The following is a 20,693-nucleotide window of genomic DNA, read 5'->3' as shown; positions in this document are numbered from 1 at the left end:
TTAAAAATTTTTTAATTTTTTTTTATTTGAGAGAGAGAGCAAGTGAGCTCCCATCATCCTATCCATTGGTCCACTCGCCAAATGCTTGCCACAGTCAGGAATGGGCCGGAGCTGAAACCAGGAGCTGGGAGTATAATCCAGGTCTCCCCCATGAGTGGCAGGAACCCATTGATGTGAGCCATCACTATTGCCTCCCAAGGTTCACATTACCAGGAAGCTGGAGTCAGGAGCCAGAGCCTGGAATGGAACCCAGGCACTCAGATGAGGAAACCAGGCATCTTAAATACTAGGTTAAACATCTCCCTAGGCTTTTATTTATTTAATAAAGGCATTCAAATAAGTTATAAAGTAAAAAATTTAAATATTACTTTACTTCTTCAGTTCTTGAAATTCACTTTCCAGATGTAACCACTACTATAGTGTTTTATATATCCTCCATAAATATTATGTGTATTTTCTATGTGTGTATATGCATACACACATACATAATACATCTAGGTTTTTTTAATGGGTTCGTGCATTTATGCAACTTCTTTCAGTTAATGGTATATTTTTAATTCTTTCAAGGTAGTGAGGATGCTTTTGCTAAATGTGACCTATGTTTTCATTTAAAAAAAAAAAAAATCTCTTTTTTGGCCGGCGCTGTGGCTCACTAGGCTAATCCTCCACCTTGCGGCGCTGGCACAGCGGGTTCTAGTCCCGGTCGGGGCGCCGGATTCTGTCCTGGTTGCCCCTCTTCCAGGCCAGCTCTCTGCTGTGGCCAGGGAGTGCAGTGGAGGATGGCCTAAGTGCTTGGGCCCTGCACCCCATGGGAGACCAGGATAAGTACCTGGCTCCTGCCATCCGATCAATGCGGACATTGGAGGGTGAACCAACGGCAAAGGAAGACCTTTCTCTCTGTCTCTCTCATTGCCCACTCTGCCTGTCAAAAAAAATAAAAATAAAAAATAAAAAAATCTTTTTGGGCCGGTGCCGCGGCTCACTAGGCTAATCCTCCGCCTAGCGGCGCCGGCACACCGGGTTCTAGTCCCAGTTGGGGTGCCAGATTCTGTCCCGGTTGCCCCTCTTCCAGGCCAGCTCTCTGCTGTGGCCAGGGAGTGCAGTGGAGGATGGCCCAAGTACTTGGGCCCTGCACCCCATGGGAGACCAGGAAAAGCACCTGGCTCCTGGCTCCTGCCATCGGATCAGCGCAGTGCGCCGGCCGCAGCGGGCCAGCCGTGGCGGCCATTGGAGGGTGAACCAACGGCAAAAGGAAGACCTTTCTCTCTGTCTCTCTCTCTCACTGTCCACTCTGCCTGTCAAAAAAAAAAAAAAATCTTTTTTTCAAAACTGACATTAAAAGTGCCAAGCCTTGTGGGCACAGCAAGTCACCAGAGCACTAACAAAAATAGTAACTCATAATAAAAGCTACCAGCTCACTTTAGAAGCCATTCAAATTCCAATTAATAAAAAGTCCTATCTCTAGGATTTTATCTTCACCAAGAAGAAGAAGCAATGATAGCTAGATGAAGGATTGTAAATCTGCGTAATAGGGACAAGGATAGAAAAACCATGCAATAAGACCTTGCAGATAGGGCCTCTGGCTATTTTCAGCCAAGTGGAAAAAGATGGAGTGCATAGGCATCAGACACAGCACAGCGTTCCCCTGTTTAGCTGTTTTACTGTACTTTGCATTTAGTTATTACTGCTTTGTCTCGAAATATTAATATCCAGGAAAAAATCATTATGAACCAACATGATTCCGTGCTATGTTGATGTCACTTTCTTATTTTCCAATTTCACATGAATTTATTCACACTGCCAAAACACGCTTCAGCAGAATAGACGATAATACTTGAATGTCCTAATTTTTAAATAGCATTATATGAATGTAATATGACTGTCTGCTGTTAATGAAAAACTGTAGTTTAAATTGTTAATTTTTAAAATGTTGTAAAGCGATACTTAATTATATCCTGAATCCCCTCCCGGGGTAGTGTTTCAGTGAGTGTTCTTAGGCTCAATTGAACAATCAAACATACAAGACCTAAACTGCTCACATGATAAAAGATTTTTTTTTCGTCAGAATTTTTACACACTTGTTACTGTACCAACCCACTAATCACCCCCAACTGAACATGCCTGGCTGTCTAGAAGTGGTGGCATATCATTAATGGGATATGGTTAAGTTAGTGACCTTGATACAGCATAAAGATGTGTGCCATTGCAAGTGCATTCCTTTAGACCCAGTGTAGTTCTCCAGTGTCTCCTCTTGGAGGAGTTGGACGTATTTTATTACCAGGTTTTTGTCCAAATCCGTTGGAGAATGAGGCAATTTGTTTTTCTTTTTGGCCAGGAATCTCTTGATTCTGAAAGTCTTTTGAGAAAACACGGTAAGTAACAGTCAGGTAAACTCACCAGATGGTAGAGAAAAGGAGCAAAAGATTTGCTTAGAAAGATATTAGAACACGCTGCATGCTAGCATGGCAGAGTCAAGAATCTCCCTTGGGGCCGCCGATGTGGCATAGTGGGTTAGGCCAACGCCTGCAGTGCCGGCATCCCATATGGGTATTGGTTGAGTCCTGGCTGCTCCACTTCCAATCCAGCTCTCTGCTATGGGCTGGGAAAGCAGTGGAAGATGGCCCAAGTCCTTGGGCCCTGCGCCCGCCTGGGAAACCCGGAGGAAGTTCCTAGTTCCTGGCTTTGGATCAACGCAGCTCCAGCTATTGCAGCCATCTGGGGAGTGAACCAGTGGATGGAAGACTTCTCTCTCTGTCTCTCCTTCTCTTTGTGTGTAACTCTGACTTTCAAATAAATAAATAAATCTTAAAAAAAAAAAAAAAAAAAAGAACCCCCCTGTGCTCCACACAGTTTTCTAGGGCCTATCTGTCATCTGTGGCTCTCCCCCACCCTCTCCATCTCAAGTACTGGAACAAAAGACCACAACGGATAGATACAAGAACCAGCCTGTTGCATAAGTAAACTATGTCCAAAATAGGGACCAACATCATTTTTGAGTCCCATTGGAGCTAGTATTATGGCATAGCTGGGTAAGCCACCAACTCTGATGCTGGCATTCTATATGAGTGCCAGTTTGAGTGCTGGCTGCTCCACTTCCTATCCAGTTCCCTGCTAATGTGCCTGGGAAAGCAGCAGAAGATGGCCCAAGTGCTTTGGCCCCTACCACCAACGTAGGAGATCCGGATAGAGTTCCAAGCTCCCGGCTTCAGCCTGGCCAAGCCCTGGCCATTGTAGCCATTTGTGAAATGAACCAGCAGATGGAAGATCTGTGTCTCTGTCTCTCTTCTCTTTCTGTAACTCTGACTTTCAAATAAATAAGTAATGATAATTTTAAAAATTCCATAGACATAATTTACAGATCCTCTTAATGGTTATACCCATAGGGCAGGTGCTGTGGCATGGAGGGTAAAGCCACCGCCTGTGGCGCAGGTATCCCACATGGACACTAATTGAAAGTCCTGGCTGCTCCACTTCCCATCCAGCTCCCTGCTAATGCACCTGGGAAAGCAGTGGAGAATGACCCAAGTGTTTGGGAGCCTGTACCTATGTGGGAGACCTGGAAGGAGCTCCAGGCTCCTGGCTTCAGCTTATCTCAGTCCTGAATGTTGCAGCCATTTGGGCAGTAAACCAGTAGATGGATGATCTCTGTGTCTCCCTCTCTCTAATTCGTTCAAATAAATAAATAAATAAATAAATAAATCTTGAAAGAAAGAGAGAAAGCTATGGATTGGTCAGAAGTGAATTTTAGGGGCCGGCGCTGTGGCGCAGTGGGTTAATGCCCTGGCCTGAAGCGCCGGCATCCCATATGGGCTCCGGTTCTAGTCCCAGCTGCTCTACTTCTGATCTAGCTCTCTGCTATGGCCTGGGAAAGCTATAGAAGATGGCCCAAATCCTTGCGCCCCTGCACCCACGTGGGAGATCCAGATGAAGCTCCTGGCTCCTGGCTTCGGATCAGCACAGCTCCGGCCGTTGTGGCCATCTGGGGAGTGAACCAGTGGATGGAAGACCTCTCTCTCTCTGCCTCTCCTCTCTCTGTGTAACTCTGACTTTCAAATAAATAAATAAATCTTTAAAAAAAAAAGTGAAAATTAATGTGCTTTTCAGAGGAAGACCTCAGAGTAGTGATTTTATTAACTTCTTCCTTTCTCTGAAATCAATTTTGTGTCTTTGAATGGTTTTATTTTATTTTTTTAAGATTAATTTTATATATTTCAAAGACAGAGTTACAGAAAGAGGTAGAGACACAGAGAGAGGTCTTCCATCGCTGGTTCACTCCCCAAATGGCTGCAACGACTGGAGCTGAGCCAATCTGAAGTCAGGAGTCAGGAGCTTCTTCTGGGTCTCCCACATGGGTACAGGGACCCAAGGACTTGGGCCAGCTTCTACTGCTTTCCCAGGCCATAGCAGAGAGCCGGATAGGCAGTGGAGCAGCCTGATCTCAAACCGGCACCCATATGGGATGCGGCGCCTCAGGCCAGGGCTTTAACCCACTGTGCCACAGTGCCGGCCCCGAACGGTTTTGACAGGCAGAGTGGACAGTGAGAGAGAGAGAGAGAGAGAGAGAGAGAGAGAGAGAAAGGTCTTCCTTTGCCGTTGGTTCACCCTCCAATGGCCGCCGCGGCCGGCCCGCTGCGGCCGGCGCACCGCGCTGATCCGATGGCAGGAGCCAGGAGCCAGGTGCTTTTCCTGGTCTCCCATGGGGTGCAGGGCCCAAGCACTTGGGTCATCCTCCACTGCACTCCCTGGCCACAGCAGAGAGCTGGCCTGGAAGAGGGGCAACCGGGACAGAATCCGGTGCCCCGACCGGGACTAGAACCCAGTGTGCCGGCGCCGCTAGGTGGAGGATTAGCCTAGTGAGCCGCGGCGCCGGCCCGAACGATTTTATTTTTAAAGGATGGTAGTAAAGTACTTGAGATGACTGTCCAATGTTTAATGTAAACATCCAAAGAATAATTAAAATACGAATGGGAAATGCTCCATTAAGAGACAGACAAGCCTTCCCACTGTTGGATAACCTCCTGGTAATAATTGTATGATATGAATTAAAATATTAAGATGACAGTATATCTTGATGTTATTTTAGGTTCTTCATGTAAATTCTTTCGTTCCACGATTGTGTGATACTTGCTTTGCATATTTGTATATATTCCTGTGAACAAAGTTGAAGGTTATGAAAGCACTATTTCCCTTACCTCAATTATTTAGTCATCTTTCTCAGCTTCCTTCTTTACTTTGCCAAGACAGTATATTTTTACCATAGTATCTACCTACCTACCTACCTACCTACCTGTTTATCTTCGTTGTCATCACTGAGTTCTAAATGCTGATTGCTTACCGTTCCAGGGAAGTGAAATACAATGGAGACATTTAAGGCAGACAATAGATTTTATTTTCAGAAGTACTTGGACTGTCTTCTGCTGCTTTCCCAGGCACATTACCAGGGAGCTGGAGCAGCTAGGACTTGGAACCGGCACCCATATGGGATGCCAGCACTGCAGGCGGAGGCTTAATCTTCTAAGCCACTGCCCCGACCCCTGTTGCATCATTTTGCAGAACACTTTGACCTACTCTTATACTTAAAGCATTTTGAATCTACATCAGAGGAATTACAAGTTATTGGGAGTTGCAGAATGCAGTCTTCTAATTCAAATATGTTGGTGATTTTCAGAATGAAGCAATGACTGGTTCTCATACCCAGAACCGAGTCCTCTCTCGAATCACTCTGGCATTAATGGAGGACACTGGGTAAGATAGCTGTGAGAATGTGATATAAGATGCTTCTTAAAATGAAATGCATATTAAGTTTATAGCTTAAGTAAATGCTGGTTTACATTTACTTAATTACAAAATGTTCTTAATCTTTGAAGTTTGTATAATTACTTGTCCATTATGTATAAGAGCACCGTTCATTCATTCATTCAATGAATGTTTGAGGCCCTGAGGTATAATGATGAATAGAACAAAATCCTAGATCTAAAGAGATTTATTTTCTAAAGCAGAAGTCATGACCATATAAAGGAAAGACTAAATAATTTTTAAAATTGTAAATGGAATTGGTAATGTTTAGATCCTGGTTTTTAAAGCATGTAGGACCTTCTTAGTGAAATGCTATTTTTAAATTAAATTTTTTGGAGGACCCCCAACATCTCAAACAAATAAAATCATAGCTGCTTCTGTTTGCTCTCTCCTAACAAATCAGAGGGAACATTTGAAATTGGAATTGAATTTGAAAATTGGTGGTAGAGATGTTATTAAATAAAACAGAAAATAGTTGATGTGTTAATTTTAGGGTATCAAAGCGATGTAAGGAAAGTCATTGTTGACTCTGAGAAAAGTTTGAATAAAAATGAGAAAGACAAAAGTTCTCAGGCGGAGCTGCCTAAATGAGAGTGAAAGATCTAGGTAAGAAAGGCTATTACTCACAAAGTTTTGCAAGATGGGTGGGAGCCAGAGAATTAGCTCAGTTGGGAAGGAGGAACCACCGCCCTGTCCATTAACTCAGGAAGAAAGCATGGGAGTGTGAGTGCCAAGTTGTATTTAGATGGAGGCAAGAAGTTGAACAAGTTCAAAAGTTATGGTCATGTCTGTCAATTCAAAGGCAAATCTATCCCTGAGGGAAGGAAGGCAGAAGTTAGATATAACTGATTTACCTCATAAGCATTGTTTTATATCAAAGAATCTACAGAGGTTCTCTACTTTCTTAATTTTCCTTTAGCCCAAAAGAAGAACTGTAGTGAAAAAATGTAGAGTTCTTTTGCCTGACAAAGAAACTGAGGCATTTTTATACCTTTAGGGTATAGAGATAGGGAGAGACAGAGAAAGAAAAAGATCTTCCATCTGCCAGTTCACTCCCCAAATGGCTGCAATGGCCAGGGCTGGGTGAGGCTGAAGCCAGGAGCCAGGAGCTTCTTCTGGGTCTCCCATGTGGGTGCAGGGCCAAAGCACTTGGGCCATCTTCCACTGCTTTCCCAGACACATAAGCAGGAAGCTGGATCGGAAGGGGAGCAGCTGTGCCCATATGGGATGCCGGCTTCACAGGTGGTGGCTTTACCCACTATGCCACAATGCCAGTGCTAGAGATTAAAGATTATTTTCTACAAGTGGTAACAAAGTTTTGAAGTCCATATATGTTCTTTTAAATACTTTATTTATTTATTTATTTATTTATTATGAATTGTACCATTATACACAAAATCCATGTATAGAATAGAGTATAATACCCCGTATGCCTAGAACCTGGATTCAGTAATAATTAAAATGTTTTATTAATTACTTAATTTAGATGTTATGTGCAAAATTCTTTAAGGCTTTTATTTTGCAAATTGAAGGCATCAAGTCATGTCAACCCTGTATACTCCAGCATGAGTCCCCAAAATATACAGACATTTTTTAATGTAACCACATGACTAGTAGCAAAATTAATCATAATTTCCTAATAGCTCTTAATACCCAGTTCATATCCATATAGCTCCTTTATCGTTGTAACTGGTTTGTTTAAATCAGGATCCAAATGAGATCCTGGTTGGTTGTTGCATCACTTAAATCTTTTAATCTAGAGTAGCCCCTGCACACCTCCCCCACCTCTTTTTCCTGTCATTGATTTATTGCAGAACCATGTCAGTTATCCTATAGAAGACCCCAAATTCTTTATCTCCTTGCATATTGCTTTGTTCTAAAATTCCCTGTATTTCTTGTAAATATAAGTTAGCTCTAGAGCTCAGTTAGATTGGAGTTTAGCTGTTTTGTTTGCTGACGAGATTTCTTCATAGGTAAGGTTTCAAACAATGCCTGCTTTCCTCATGACAGAGTTGCTGCAATTGATCAATGGATGCAGCACCTTACTGCCTGATACCTCCATTTTAAAGTTCTAAATCAACTTTTTTTGGAAATTTTCTCACCCATTAATGATTACTTCCTAAATAAATTAATTCATTAGGGATTATATGATGGCATTTTTTCCATGATGATATTTTTCTAATTCTATTTTCATTAACTGGGTTTTCCCTCTTAAATCAAGGCTATTTTTCTGTTGTCTTTTATTTTGTTTAAGATTTATTTAATTATTTAAACAGAAAAGAGATGGAGAGAGAGAGAGATCTTCTACCTGCTAGTTCACTCCCCCAAGTGGCCACAATAGCCGGGGCTGGTCCAGGCTGAAGCCAAGAGTCCAGAGCTCCATCTGGTTCTCCCATGTGGGTGGCAGGGTCCCAAATTTGGACCATCTTCTGCTGCTTTTTCAGGTACATTAGCAGGGAGCTGGATCAGAAGCAGAGCAGCTGTGACTTGAACCAGTGCTCTGTTATAGGATGCTGGTGTTAACAGGTGGCAGGTTAGCTTGCTATACCGCAACACAGGCCCCAGCTATTTTTTAACCCTGATATATGGTTTGTAACAGTAAAGATAAGATTAATGCTCTCCTTTTAATTACCAATTTCAATAGAAAACTTTCTGTGTTAGTTTTTTATTAGCAGATAATAATTTTACATATTTATGGGGTACAGTGTGACATTTCAGCACATGTATACAGCATGTACTGGTCAAATCTAGGTAAATAGCATTTGTATTTCCTTATCCATCCATCCCTCCCCTTCCTTTCTCTTCCCCTCCCCTTCCTTTCCCTTTCCTTTTTCTCTCTCTCTGTCTCTTTTTCTGTTTTTTTTTTTTTTTTCTCTCTCTCTCTGAAGATTTATTTTACTGTTTTTGAAAGGTAGAGTGACAAAGAGGGAGAGCCAGAGAGAAAGGAATCTTCCATCTGCTGGCTCACTCCCCAAATGACTACAACAGCCGGACCTGGGCCAGGCCAAAGGCAGGAGCCTGAAATTCCATCCAGGTCTCCTGCATGGGTGGCAGGGGCCCAGATACCCAGGCCATCCTCCACTGCTTTCCCAGGTACATTAGCAAGGAGCTGGATTAAAAGCAGAGCAGCTGGGACTTGACCCAGTACTCTGATACAGGTTTCTGGCATTGCAGGTTGTGGCTTAACCTTCTGCTCTTTTAATATGAGTTCTACTAAAAATGTATTTATTTAAAAGTCAGAGTGACAGAGAGAGAAATTATCCATCTACTGGTTCAGTCCTCAAATGCCCACAACACTCAGGGCTAGGCCAGGCTGAAACCAGGTGCCTGGAACTCTCTCCAGGTTTCCATGTGGGTGGTTATCAGGGGCCCAAGTACTTCAGCTACATTGCCTGCTGCTTTCCAGGATGGATTGGTAGAAAGCTAGGTTAGAAGCATGGAGTAGCCAGAACTTGAACTCAGCATTCTGATACAGGATTTGGGCATCTCAAGTGGCCATCTGATCCTCTGCACCATAACACATGCCCCTGAACTATTACAGTTTTTTTTTTTTTTCCAAAACCTGTCTCCCTCCTTCTTAAGTGGTTCTCTCACTGCCTGAAGGTGTTTAGACTTTCTTTTTTTTTTTTTTTTTTGCATAGTATCTCAAATAGTAAGAACTATTTTTTTTTTTTTTTTTCAAATAGTAAGAACTATATCATGACCAAACTACACCTGTTTATAGTAGTTAAAAATACAGACAGTTGGGGCTGGAGCTGTGGCTCAATAGATTGATCCTCAGCCTGTAGTACTGGCATCCCATATGGGTGCTGGTTCTGGTCCCAGCTGCTCCTCTTCTAGTCCAGCTCTCTGCTATTGCCTGGGAAAGCAGTGGAAGATGGCCCAGGTTCTTAGGGCCTTGCGTGGGGGACCTGGAGGAGGCTTCTGGCTCCTGGCTTCCGATCAGTGCAGCTCCAGCCATTGCAGACACTTGGGGTGTGGGCTGGTGGATGGATGACCTTTCTCTCTGTCTTCCTCTCACTGTCTGTGACTCTTATCTCTCAAATAAATAAATAAAATATATTTTTGAAAATACAGTGACAAAAGTACCAAGAGTATTCAGTGAGAAAATAATTTTTTTTCAACAAAAGGTGCTATTACATCTGGATACCCACATATAAAAGAATGAACTCCTATGCTATATGATTTGTATAAATTAACTCAGAGTTGATAGGAAACTTAAATATTAAGAGTTGGAGCTATAAAATGCTTAGCAGGAAACAGGTATAAATTTTCATGACATTGGATTAAGTGGTGATTTTTTGGATAGAACACCCAAAGCTTAAGTACAATTTGAAAAACTGTACTTCATAAAAATTAAAAACATTTACTTCAGATAACACTATCAAGAAAATGAGATGGATGGACATTTAGCATAGCAGCTGAAGTTGCCACTTGGAATGCCTGTATCCCGTATCAGAGCGCCTGTTTCAAGTCCTGGCTACTCTCTTTCTGATCCAACTTCCTGCTTTTGTGTACCCTAGGAGGCAGTAGGTAATGGCTCAAGTGCTTGGGCTCTGCCACTCACATGGAAGATCCAGCCTGGTCCAGCCCTGGATGTTATGGGTATTTGAGGAGTGAACCAATGGATGGAAGACCTTTCTGTCTTTTAGTCTCTCTGCCTCTCAAATAAAATGAAGGAGTAGGGATGGGGGCGGGAAAACAGCTTACAGAATGGGAGAAAATATTAAGAGTCTAGTACTCAAAATATAGGTTTTTAAATTTTTTATTTATTTGAAAGGCAGAGAGACAAAGAGAAATCTCCTATTTTTTGGTTCACTTCTCAAATGCCAGGGCTGGGCCAGGGCAAAGCCAGTAGCTAAGAACTCACTCTAGGTCTTTCATGTGGGTGGCAGGGATCCACTACTTCAGCCATCACCTGCTGCCAGAATGGGAGGTGGGCATCTCAAGCACTGGCTTAACTACTACGACAGACTCCCACCCCAGAATATTTTTAACCCTTATAACTCAAGAATAAAAAAGCAGCCGAATTTACAAATGGGTGAAGGACTGGAATAGATATTTCTTCAAAGAACATAATGTATGAAGCAAATAAGCATATGAAAAGGTGCTCAATATTCTATCATTAGGGAATAAGAGATTGTACTGAATTTGGGACATGCTCAATCTGACTTGCCCCAAATGGTAGAGTTAGAAACATACCAGGGGATTCCAATTCAATCCCATCAAAGTGGCATGTACCAGTGCCATCTCACTAGTACAAGTGATCAATTTCAGTTCACAGTTGATCACAATGAAAGGACTAAGAGTCAAAGGGATCACATAAACAAGTCTAGTGCCTGCTAATACTAACCCATAGAATAAATAAAGGGGAGAGCGATCCAACATGGGAAGCGAGATACACAGCAGACTCATAGAATGGCAGATGTCCTAAACAGCACTCTGGCCTCAGAATCAGCCCTAAAGGCATTTGGATCCGGCTGAAAAACCCATGAGAGTATTTTAGGCATGGAAAGCCAAGACACTCTGGCAAAAAAAAAAAAATAAAAACCAACCCTAAATGAAAGATCTCTGTGAGTGAGATCCCAGTGGAAAGAACAGGTCTTCAAAAAATGAGGTACCTTTCTTTGAAGGGAGGAGAGAACTTCCACTTTGACTATGACCTTATCTAAATAAGATAAGAGTCGGAGAACTCAAAAGGCTTCCATAGCCTTGGAAACTCATGACTGGAGCATAGGGAGATTACTGATGCCATAAACAGGAGTGTCAGTTTGTAAAGTCAACAACAGGAGTCACTGTGCCCTTAGTCCTCATGTAGGATCTCTGCCCTTAATGTGCTGTACATTGAGATTTAATGCTATAACGAGTACTCAAACAGTATCTTTCACTTTGTGTTTCTATGTGGGTGCAAACTGTTGAAATCTTTACTTAATGTATACTACACTGATCTTCTATATATATAGAAAATTTAAAATGAATCTTGATATGAATGGAAGGGGAGAGAGAGCGGGAAAGGGGAGGGTTGCGGGTGGGAGGGAAGTCATCGGGGGGGAGGGGAGCCAATGTAGTCCATAAGCTGTACTTTAGAAATCTATATTCATTAAACAAAAGTTAAAAAAAAAAAGAGATTGTACTGAACACCTAGTAGAATGGTAAAAAATCCCAAACACTGTCCACACCAAATGCTGGCAAAGATATAAGGAACAGAAACTCTCATTTGCTGTTGGTGGGATCACAAAGTGATTGAAACAGTCACTTTTGGAAGTTTGGCAATTTCTTACAAAGTTGAACATTTTCCCACTGTGCAATCCAGCATCAAACTCCTTGGCATAACCCAGATGAATTAAGAACCTAGGTCTGCATTAAAGCCTGCATGTAGATAATTTTAGTAGCTCTACTCATAGCTGTCAAAACAAGGAAGGAGCCAAGATGTCCTTGAGTAGGTGAATAGATAAATAAACCATTGTATATCCACAGAATGGAATATTATTCAGTGATAAAAAGAAGTGAGCTCTCAAGCCATTAAAAGATATGTTGGAACTTTAAATGCACTTCACTAAGTGGAAGAAGCCGGTCTGAAAAGGCTACATCTGACAGTCCTCAAAAAGTTTGTGGAAAATGTATATTATGACAAAGCTGCATGGATTTCAGAATTTTTGTGTGAAAACTTATCTTTTAATTCTGTTTTTGAAAAAGTACTTTCCTACTGTGTGATTCCCACTGTATGCCATCCTAGGAAAGGCCAAACTAGAGACGGTGATCAGAGGATGTCAGGGGTTAGCAGGGGAAGGAGGGATGAATGGGCAGAGCACCGAGGACTTCTGGGGAGTGAAACTATTCTGTGTGTTACTGGAGTGGTGGATCCATGTCTTTACATGCTTGTCAAAGCCTACGGAATGTCCAGCATCAGGAGTGATGGGTGATGACGGGGTATGAATACAGGTCCAGTGATTTTAGCAAACTTAGCGCTCTGGTGAGAGATGTTGGTAATGGAGGAGCCTGTGAGTCTGCGGGAGAGGAAAGTACTTGGGAAGTCTCTCTAACTTGTGCTCGATTTTTCTGTGAATCTAAAACTTCTCTAAAAAAAAATGAAAAAAAAAAAGAAGTAAAATAGAAATGAACTCCTAAAATATATTACAGTGTGTATGAACCTTGAACATATCTCAAGTGGAAGAAGGCAGACACAAAAAGCCATATTGCATGTCTCTGGAATGTTCAGAATAGGGAAGTCCATCGAGACAGAAGGTGTATTAGTGTTTGCCGAGGGCTGGGCATGGGGGTGGGTACGTGGTTTTGTTTGGGCTGATGAACATGTTCTGGAATCAGGTGGTGGTAATAGTTGTACAACCTTGCGAATATGCTGAAAGACATTGTGCATATTATGCAGGTGACTTTGATGGTACGTGAATTAAATCTCAATGTTTGGTGAAAAAAGGGTTAATACCATGGTATGTGGATTATGTCTCAGGATTTTGGTAAAGTATAACAGCACTGAAGCCAGAAACCCTATATTCAGATTATAGTATTGCCACTTACTAGCTTGTGTCATTGACTCAGTTCCTTTATCTGTAAGACAGTGATGAAAGTAAAACCTCATCAACTTCATGAGACTTAAATGAGTTGACATACTTACCGTCCTAGTACAGTGCTTGTCTCATTGTAATTACTGCTAAGTATTAGCATTGTATAGAACACTGAACCAAAGTCTCATGAAACAACTTTACCTTTACTACCTATAATGCAGTTCTTTTTTCTATTGTGTTAGTTTTTTTTTTAAAAAAAAAGATTTATTTATTTATTTAGAAAGAGTTACTAAGAGACAGGGAGAGATTTTTCCAACAGCTGGTTCACTTCCCAGATGGCCACAACAGCCAATGCTGGGCCAGGAACTTCATTTGGTCTTCCACGTTGGAGCAGGGGCCCAAGTACTTGGGCCATCTTCCACTGCGTTTCCAGGCCATTATCAGGGAGGTGGATCGGAAGTGGGGCAGCTGGGACATGAACTGGTGCCCATATGGGATGCAAGTGTCACAAGCGTTAGCTTGTGCCACAGTGCCAGCCCCTCTATTATATTAATTTTAAGAGAGAAAAAGAAGTGTTTCCCAAGAGCCATAAATTGATTACACAAATCACTGTGCTACTAAGAAATCCTATGTTTCTAATGCTCTGTCTGCTGCCTCAGAAAACTGTGTAGATCCTCTGGGTTTAGCTTAAAGTTGCTTCCTCAGGAAAACCTTTCCTGATTCCTCGGACTAACTAAGGTATCCCCATGAATATGCTCCTCTGAGCTCCTTTTACTTCTCCTTTGTAAATACTCATCACAACTAAAGTGTCTCTTTCTAATATCTTTCTTCCCCTTTGGATTATAATCTGCATGAGATCAGGAACTGTGTGCTATTCACTTCTGTAGCCTTGTCATTTAGCAAAGTGTCTAGTGAGTAATGAGTGCTCACTACTGCATAGCATGGGAGGAGCTGCAGTGAAGGTTTTCAGGAACCTCTTACCCTGTGGAGGTGATGGAGTGGCCATGCTGATACTGCACTCTGCACTCATCCGCAAATACTGGGTGTGGGCATCTCCTAGGGTAGCCAGTAACTTTATGTTTTATCCACTGGGCAGAGGACTTCCGAACCAAGGCACTGTTAAAGTAGTTGCTGGTGTGGTGGGGGCACCTGTTAACATTTGACCGACTTACCCTTGCTGTGATGAATGACTTAGCTAACAACTCCCATGGTAGCTGCAGAGGTTGCAGGCATTTTACTCCTGGAGTAAACAGTACAGTGATTCATTTCTGTATTTTTTCTCTGAGAGCATTCTCTTCTTTGAAAGAGGAGAAAGTTTAGAAGTGCTATCTCGCATATTTCTACTCTCATTTGATTTTTGTGGGAAGAGTGCTAGTGTTGGAGAAATGGTTCTTAGATCCCCAGCCTTTGCACTTATGTTTTTGCTTATTGTTTTGGTAATACTAAAGGGATAAGATATAATAGAGACAGACAAGAAAATATTTTGCATCATTTTGTAACCTTTGCAAACTAATCTTGTCCCTAAGAATAAAGAAAAACTAATAAAAATAAGCACACTGACTGGTTAAATTTAGGGAATGAAATCTTTCCTTTTCTCTGAAATTCGAACATTTAAAAAATACTGGAAGTGATATTCATTTGTCTTGTTAATAACATGTAATGCTTAGCTTGTAGTGATGGAATGTCACCAATTCAAGGCCAGAAAAGCAAGAAAGTAGGGCCAACTGAATCATGGTAAATAAAGGCTGATAGCCAACTAGAAATTCCCATATATCTTCCTCAGGGTATTCTCTTCTCTTTCTCTCATTCTCTTTCTGTTTCCTTGGTCCTCATTCCCTTTAACTGTATCTTAACATCTTCTATGACTTCTGTCATCTTTGAAAATTGCAATGGGCCGGCGCCACGGCTCTCTAGGCTAATCCTCTGCCTGCGGCGCCGGCACCCCGGGTTCTAGTCCCGGTTGGGGCACCAGATTCTGTCCCGGTTGCTCCTCTTCCAGTCCAGCTCTCTGCTGTGGCCCGGGAGTGCAGTGGAGGATGGCCCAGGTCCTTGGGCCCTGCACCCACATGGAAGACCAGGGGGAAGCACCAGCTTCTGGCTTCAGATCGGCGCAGTGCACTGGCCACAGCGCACAGCTGCAGTGGCCATTTGTGGGGTGAACCGACGGAAGGAAGACCTTTCTCTCTGTCTCTCTCTCTCTCACTGTCTAACTCTGCCTGTCAAAAAAAAAAAAAAAAAGAAAAGAAAATTACAATGGACGTATGTTTTGTCTTCCAAACACAGAAGTACCTTCCCAATGAGACCAGTTCCCTGTCCCTTCTGCAGTGACCTGGTGCAGCCAGGACTCTGTGAAAGCCCCCTAGTGGCAATGGCCTCTCTCATCCTTATTACAGTCTTATTAATAATAGGTGCTTATTGAAGTTTGTAAGTGGTATATTTTTTAAAGTGACAGTAATTAAAAACTGCTTTGTTTGATTATTTCCACAGCTGGTATACAGCGAATTACAGCATGGCTGAGAAGTTAGACTGGGGCCGAGGAAAGGGCTGTGACTTTGTCAAGAAGAGCTGTAAATTCTGGATTGATCGGCAGAGACAAGAGTAAGAAATGCTTCTCCTAAAAATGTCTTTGATTACACAGTTGGTTTCTGATGTCGTTCTTTATCCTAAGCCTAAAATGTCAACTGTTTTCAAAATGTAGTCAGGAGAAATTTAATTTCTAAATGTGCAGAAGACCATCTGCAAGTAGTTGGTAATAATATCATAATAAGTAGCTGCAGTATTGTATTTAGACATACACTAAAAATAGCCACAAGGAGGGGCCCAGAGCCATGGACATTTCTGTTTAGTTTATAATTCATAAATATGCGTCTTTTGTATACTCTGTCATCCTTACTGTTTTCTTCACATAAACATAGGTGCACATGTGAATTCAATATTTTAAAAAAGGTACTTTTAAAAATGTATTCATTTGAGAGAAAGCAGAGGGAATGAAAGGTAGAGAGCTCCCATCCTCTGCTTCACTCCCCAAATGCTCAGAACAGCTAGGGCTGGAGCCAGGAGCCACAATACTGGCCCCAATCACTAATTTTTCTTTTTTTGTTCGTTCATTTAGCCAAAACTCATTTTTTTAATCAAAGTAAGTATAATGTACTCTTTTTGTGTTAGAGAATAAAGGAAATGAGATTCCAGGTAGTAAGAATGTGACTCATGGGTGATCCTGATGAAGTTCCTGGCTCCTGGCTTCGGCCTGGCCCAGCCCCGCCCTGACCGTTGAGGTTATCTGGGGAGTGAACCAGCAGATCCAAGATCTCTGTGTCTCTTCCTCTTGCTCTAACTCTGCATTTCCAGTGAATTTAATTTTTTAAAGAATCTGACTGGGGGTGGGTACTGTCGCGTTATAGGCCAAGCTTCTCCCTGGGGCACCCGCATGGGTAAAGGTTCAAGTCCTGGCTGTTCGACTTCTCATCCAACTCCCTGCTAATGCACCTGGGAAAGCATCAGGTAATGGCCCAAGTGCTTGGCCCCTGCAGCCAAGTGGGAGACCCTGAAGAAGCTCCTGGCTCCTGGCTTCAGATAGGCTCAGCTCCTGCCATTGTGGCCATTTGGGGAGTGAACCAGCTGGTGAAAGATCTCTCTGTCTCTACCTCTCTCTTTAACACTTTCAAATAAATAAAATAAATCTTTAAATAAAAAGAATTTGAAAATTACTGGTCATATTCATTAGAACTTTATCATAGGGAAGTTATAAAACTGCCTTATTTGGGCCAGCGCCGTGGCTCACTAGGCTGATCCTCCGCCTGTGGCACCAGCACCCCGGGTTCTAGTCCCGGTTGGGGTGCCAGATTCTGTCCCGGTTGCTCCTCTTCCAGTCCAGCAATCTGCTGTGGCCCAGGAGGGCAGTAGAGGATGGCCCAAGTGCTTGGGCCCTGCACCCACATGGTAGACCAGGGGGAAGCACCTGGCTCCTGGCTTCGGATCGGCGCAGCACTCCGGCCATAGTGGCCATTTGGGGGGTGAACCAACGGAAAAGGAAGACCTTTCTCTCTGTCTCTCTCTCTCTCACTGTCTAACTCTGCCTATCAAAAAAAAAAAAAAAAAAAAAAAAAAACTGCCTTATTTTAAGATTTTGTAAAAATGATGTGTACAGCGGATGTTCCAGTTCCAGTGCTAGGCCCTGAGTGCTTTGCTGTTGGATATTAGGAAAGTTAATACCACGTGAGTGGCTGGTTCTGGTGTTTGAGCCGAAGCTGTGAGGTGCCTTCAACATCTCTGCTTTTTTTTTTTTTTTTCTTTTCTTTTTTCTTTTGACAGGCAGAGTTAGACAGTGAGAGAGAGCGACAGAAAGGTCTTCCTTCAGTTGGTTCACCTTCCAATGGCCACTGCAGCCAGCGCGCTGTGCCAATCTGAAGCCAGGAGCCAGGTGCTTCCTCCTGGTCTACCATGCAGGTGCAGGGCCCAAGGACCTGGGCCATCCTCCACTGCACTCCCGGGCCAGAGCAGAGAGCTGGACTGGAAGAGGAGCAACCGGGACAGAATCCGGCACCCCAACCGGGACTAGAACCCGGGGTGCTGGTGCCACAGGCGGAGGGTTAGCCTAGTGAGCCGCGGCGCTGGCCTCAACATCTCTGCTTTTCTATGACACTGTACTGCTTCAGGTGTACTGAATGAAGCCTAGCGTGGATATTTTACGTGCTTTGTCTTCAAAAGCTGTGATTCCCTAAAATTGTTTTTATGGATGTATTATGGTAATTTGAATGAAATATATATCAGTTTTCCTTAAAATAAGAAATCAAAATAGGCTTTTTCTCTTTAGCAAATGTGTGAAAAGAGGAAAACATGAGTGATCGTGTAATACTTTTACAGAGCAGTCTTTATAGGGTGCTGTTGTTTAGAATACTGAGATTTTGTCTGTTAACCACTGTCATGACATTAATATAAATTTTTTATTATAACATCAGTTTGATGACTGATCAGAGTTACAAGTTGGAGGTTATTTTTATAGGACAGTGCAACAGATTCTGATATCTTTCAAGAATTTACAATAACTCCTTTTTTTTTTTCAAATTATATTTACAAGATTAAACAGAGGACAAAACAGTTGAGAATGTTCACACAGTACTCATTTTGCAGAGGAAAACAAAGTTGTCTTGTGAATTTTTTGTAATTTAACAAATTGTCAAATAAGATTCCTTAAGTAGATTTTGACATTGGAAACATTTTGTTCTTTATAGCTATGGGACAGAGAGGACACCATCTCCATCTCTTCCTGAGACTCTTATTTGTTAATTATGAAAATTGGATTTTTAGGCCAGGATAAGGAATTTTATTTGTTGGATTAAAAATACAAAGCAGGTCTGCAGAACTGAATTTTGCTGATAAAAATGGAGAATAAGATAAATAGGATTTTACTTAATAACCATGAAATAATGGTACAATGCACCAAGTATTACCCTTCCATATCTATGTTAATCATTTCCTTTTACTCTGAAAAATCGCATAACCTGAATCAGCAATTAGTTATAAACCATTAAAATGTTTAGATTATAACCAAGAGACAAGCTCTATGATAGACTTAAACTTTTTTTGACATTGATACCATGATGCTTATCTTTGTGCACAGGAGACAGACGCTGAGCCCCTACTGTGACACACTCAGAAGTAATCCGTTGCAGTTAACTTGCAGACAGGACCTGAGAGCAGTTGCTGTGTGTAATTTGCAAAAGTTTCCTAAACCTTTACCACAAGAGTACCAGGTAACACTTGTTTGGGGCATAATTTTAGGAATCTACTTGCTAAAATGTAGTCTCTATTTTGAATTAGAAGAATTAATTCTCTAAAATTTTTCATTATATAAGGTCCCATGTGTTTTTCATGTTAGAAAAAAACTGAAGGGCCGGCGCTGTGGTGTCGCAGGTAAAGTCACCACTTGCAATGCCTGCATCCCATGTAGGCGCTGGAGTCCTGGCTGTTCCACTTCTGATCCACTCCCTGCTGGGATCCCTGCATGAGATCTAAAAGGCTAACGAAATAGTCTCATGGGTCCAGAATGAATATCTAATTTGACCTTTAGCTTTTTTTTTTTTTTTTTTAAGATATATTCAAAAGGCAGAGTGGCAGAGAATCTTCCATCTGCTGGTTTCTTGTTACCATGGCTGTTTCTAAATACCTTATATTCACTTGCCATTCACAAAGGAATTTTTAGTAAGAAACATGTCTCAGAAGCTAACTTAAAATGGTAGCCACTAAATTTTGAGCTTCCTACATATATTTGTTTTGTTTTAAAGATTTATTCTTGCCAGTGCTGGGGCACAGTAGGTTAAAGCCCTGGCCTGCAGCATTGGGCCTGTTCAAGTCCTGGCTGCTCCACTTATGATCCAGCTCATTGCTATGGCCTGGGAAAGCAGTAGAAGGTGACCCAAGTCCTTGGGCCCCTGCATCCACGTGGGAGACCTGGAAGAAGCTCCTGGCTCCTAGCTTCGGATTGGCCTAGCTCCAGCAATTGTGCCCATTTAGGGAGTGAATCGCCATTGGAAGACCTTTCTCTCTGTCTCTACATCTCTTACTAACTCTTTCAAATAAATAAAATAAATATTTTTAAAAAATACTTAATTCTTTTACGTGAAAGAGTTAGAGCAAGGGAGAAACACAGAGAGAGAGAGAGATCTTCCATTTACTGATTCATTTCCCAGATGGCTGCAGTGGTCTGGACCAGGCCAAAGCCAGGAATTAAGAGCTTCTTCTGGGTCTGTCCCATGGGTCCAGGGGCCCAAACACTTGGGCCATCTTCTGTTGCTTTCCCAGGCCATTAACAGGGAGCTGGATCCGAAGTGGAGCAGCTGGGACATGAACCGGCTGGCACTCATCTGGGATGCTGGTGTTGTAGGTGGTGGTTTTACCCACAATGCCACGCCGGCACCCCTACATACGTTTATGACCCTGCTGAGGCAATGGTATTTCTAGACATAGTAATATAACTCAGCAAGTTTATGCAAATGTGAAATCTTTAAAGTTTATCTAATACCTTGCTCCTTTGGTATTCAAAATATCTCATTTGTTTTCTCAATTTTGTCAAAAGAACTCTTCAATTAAATCTCCTAAAAACACTTGTATATTTTAAATATCTTAACCTCATATATATTAGTTTTGTTTTGTCAGCTATTAAACCCTATTGTTTTGTTCAGTGTAATTTCTAGTTAATCTTTTTTTTTTTTTTTTTTTTTTTTTTTTTTTTTTTTTTTCAGAAACAATGAGTTTTTTAAAGATTTATTTGTTAGGCCGGCGCCGCGGCTCACTAGGCTAATCCTCCGCCTAGCGGCGCCGGCACACCGGGTTCTAGTCCCGGTTGGGGCGCCGGATTCTGTCCCGGTTGCCCCT

General features: G+C 42.1%; 1 protein-coding gene across 1 annotated transcript in view; it reads left to right on the top strand.

Moving 5' to 3' along the window:
- Nucleotides 1–20,693, top strand: part of LMLN (leishmanolysin like peptidase) — an 87,872-nt gene that overhangs the window by 47,586 nt on the left and 19,593 nt on the right. Inside the window, exons 11-13 of the mRNA XM_002716542.5 lie at nt 5,669–5,745; nt 15,807–15,917; nt 18,940–19,072. Coding sequence (XP_002716588.3) covers nt 5,669–5,745; nt 15,807–15,917; nt 18,940–19,072 — 321 coding nt within the window. The remainder of the gene's footprint in view (nt 1–5,668; nt 5,746–15,806; nt 15,918–18,939; nt 19,073–20,693) is intronic.

Source organism: Oryctolagus cuniculus, chromosome 4 (genome assembly GCF_964237555.1).
Source record: "Oryctolagus cuniculus chromosome 4, mOryCun1.1, whole genome shotgun sequence".
Taxonomy (NCBI): Eukaryota; Metazoa; Chordata; class Mammalia; order Lagomorpha; family Leporidae; genus Oryctolagus; species Oryctolagus cuniculus.
This window is presented reverse-complemented; position numbering and strand designations above follow the sequence as displayed.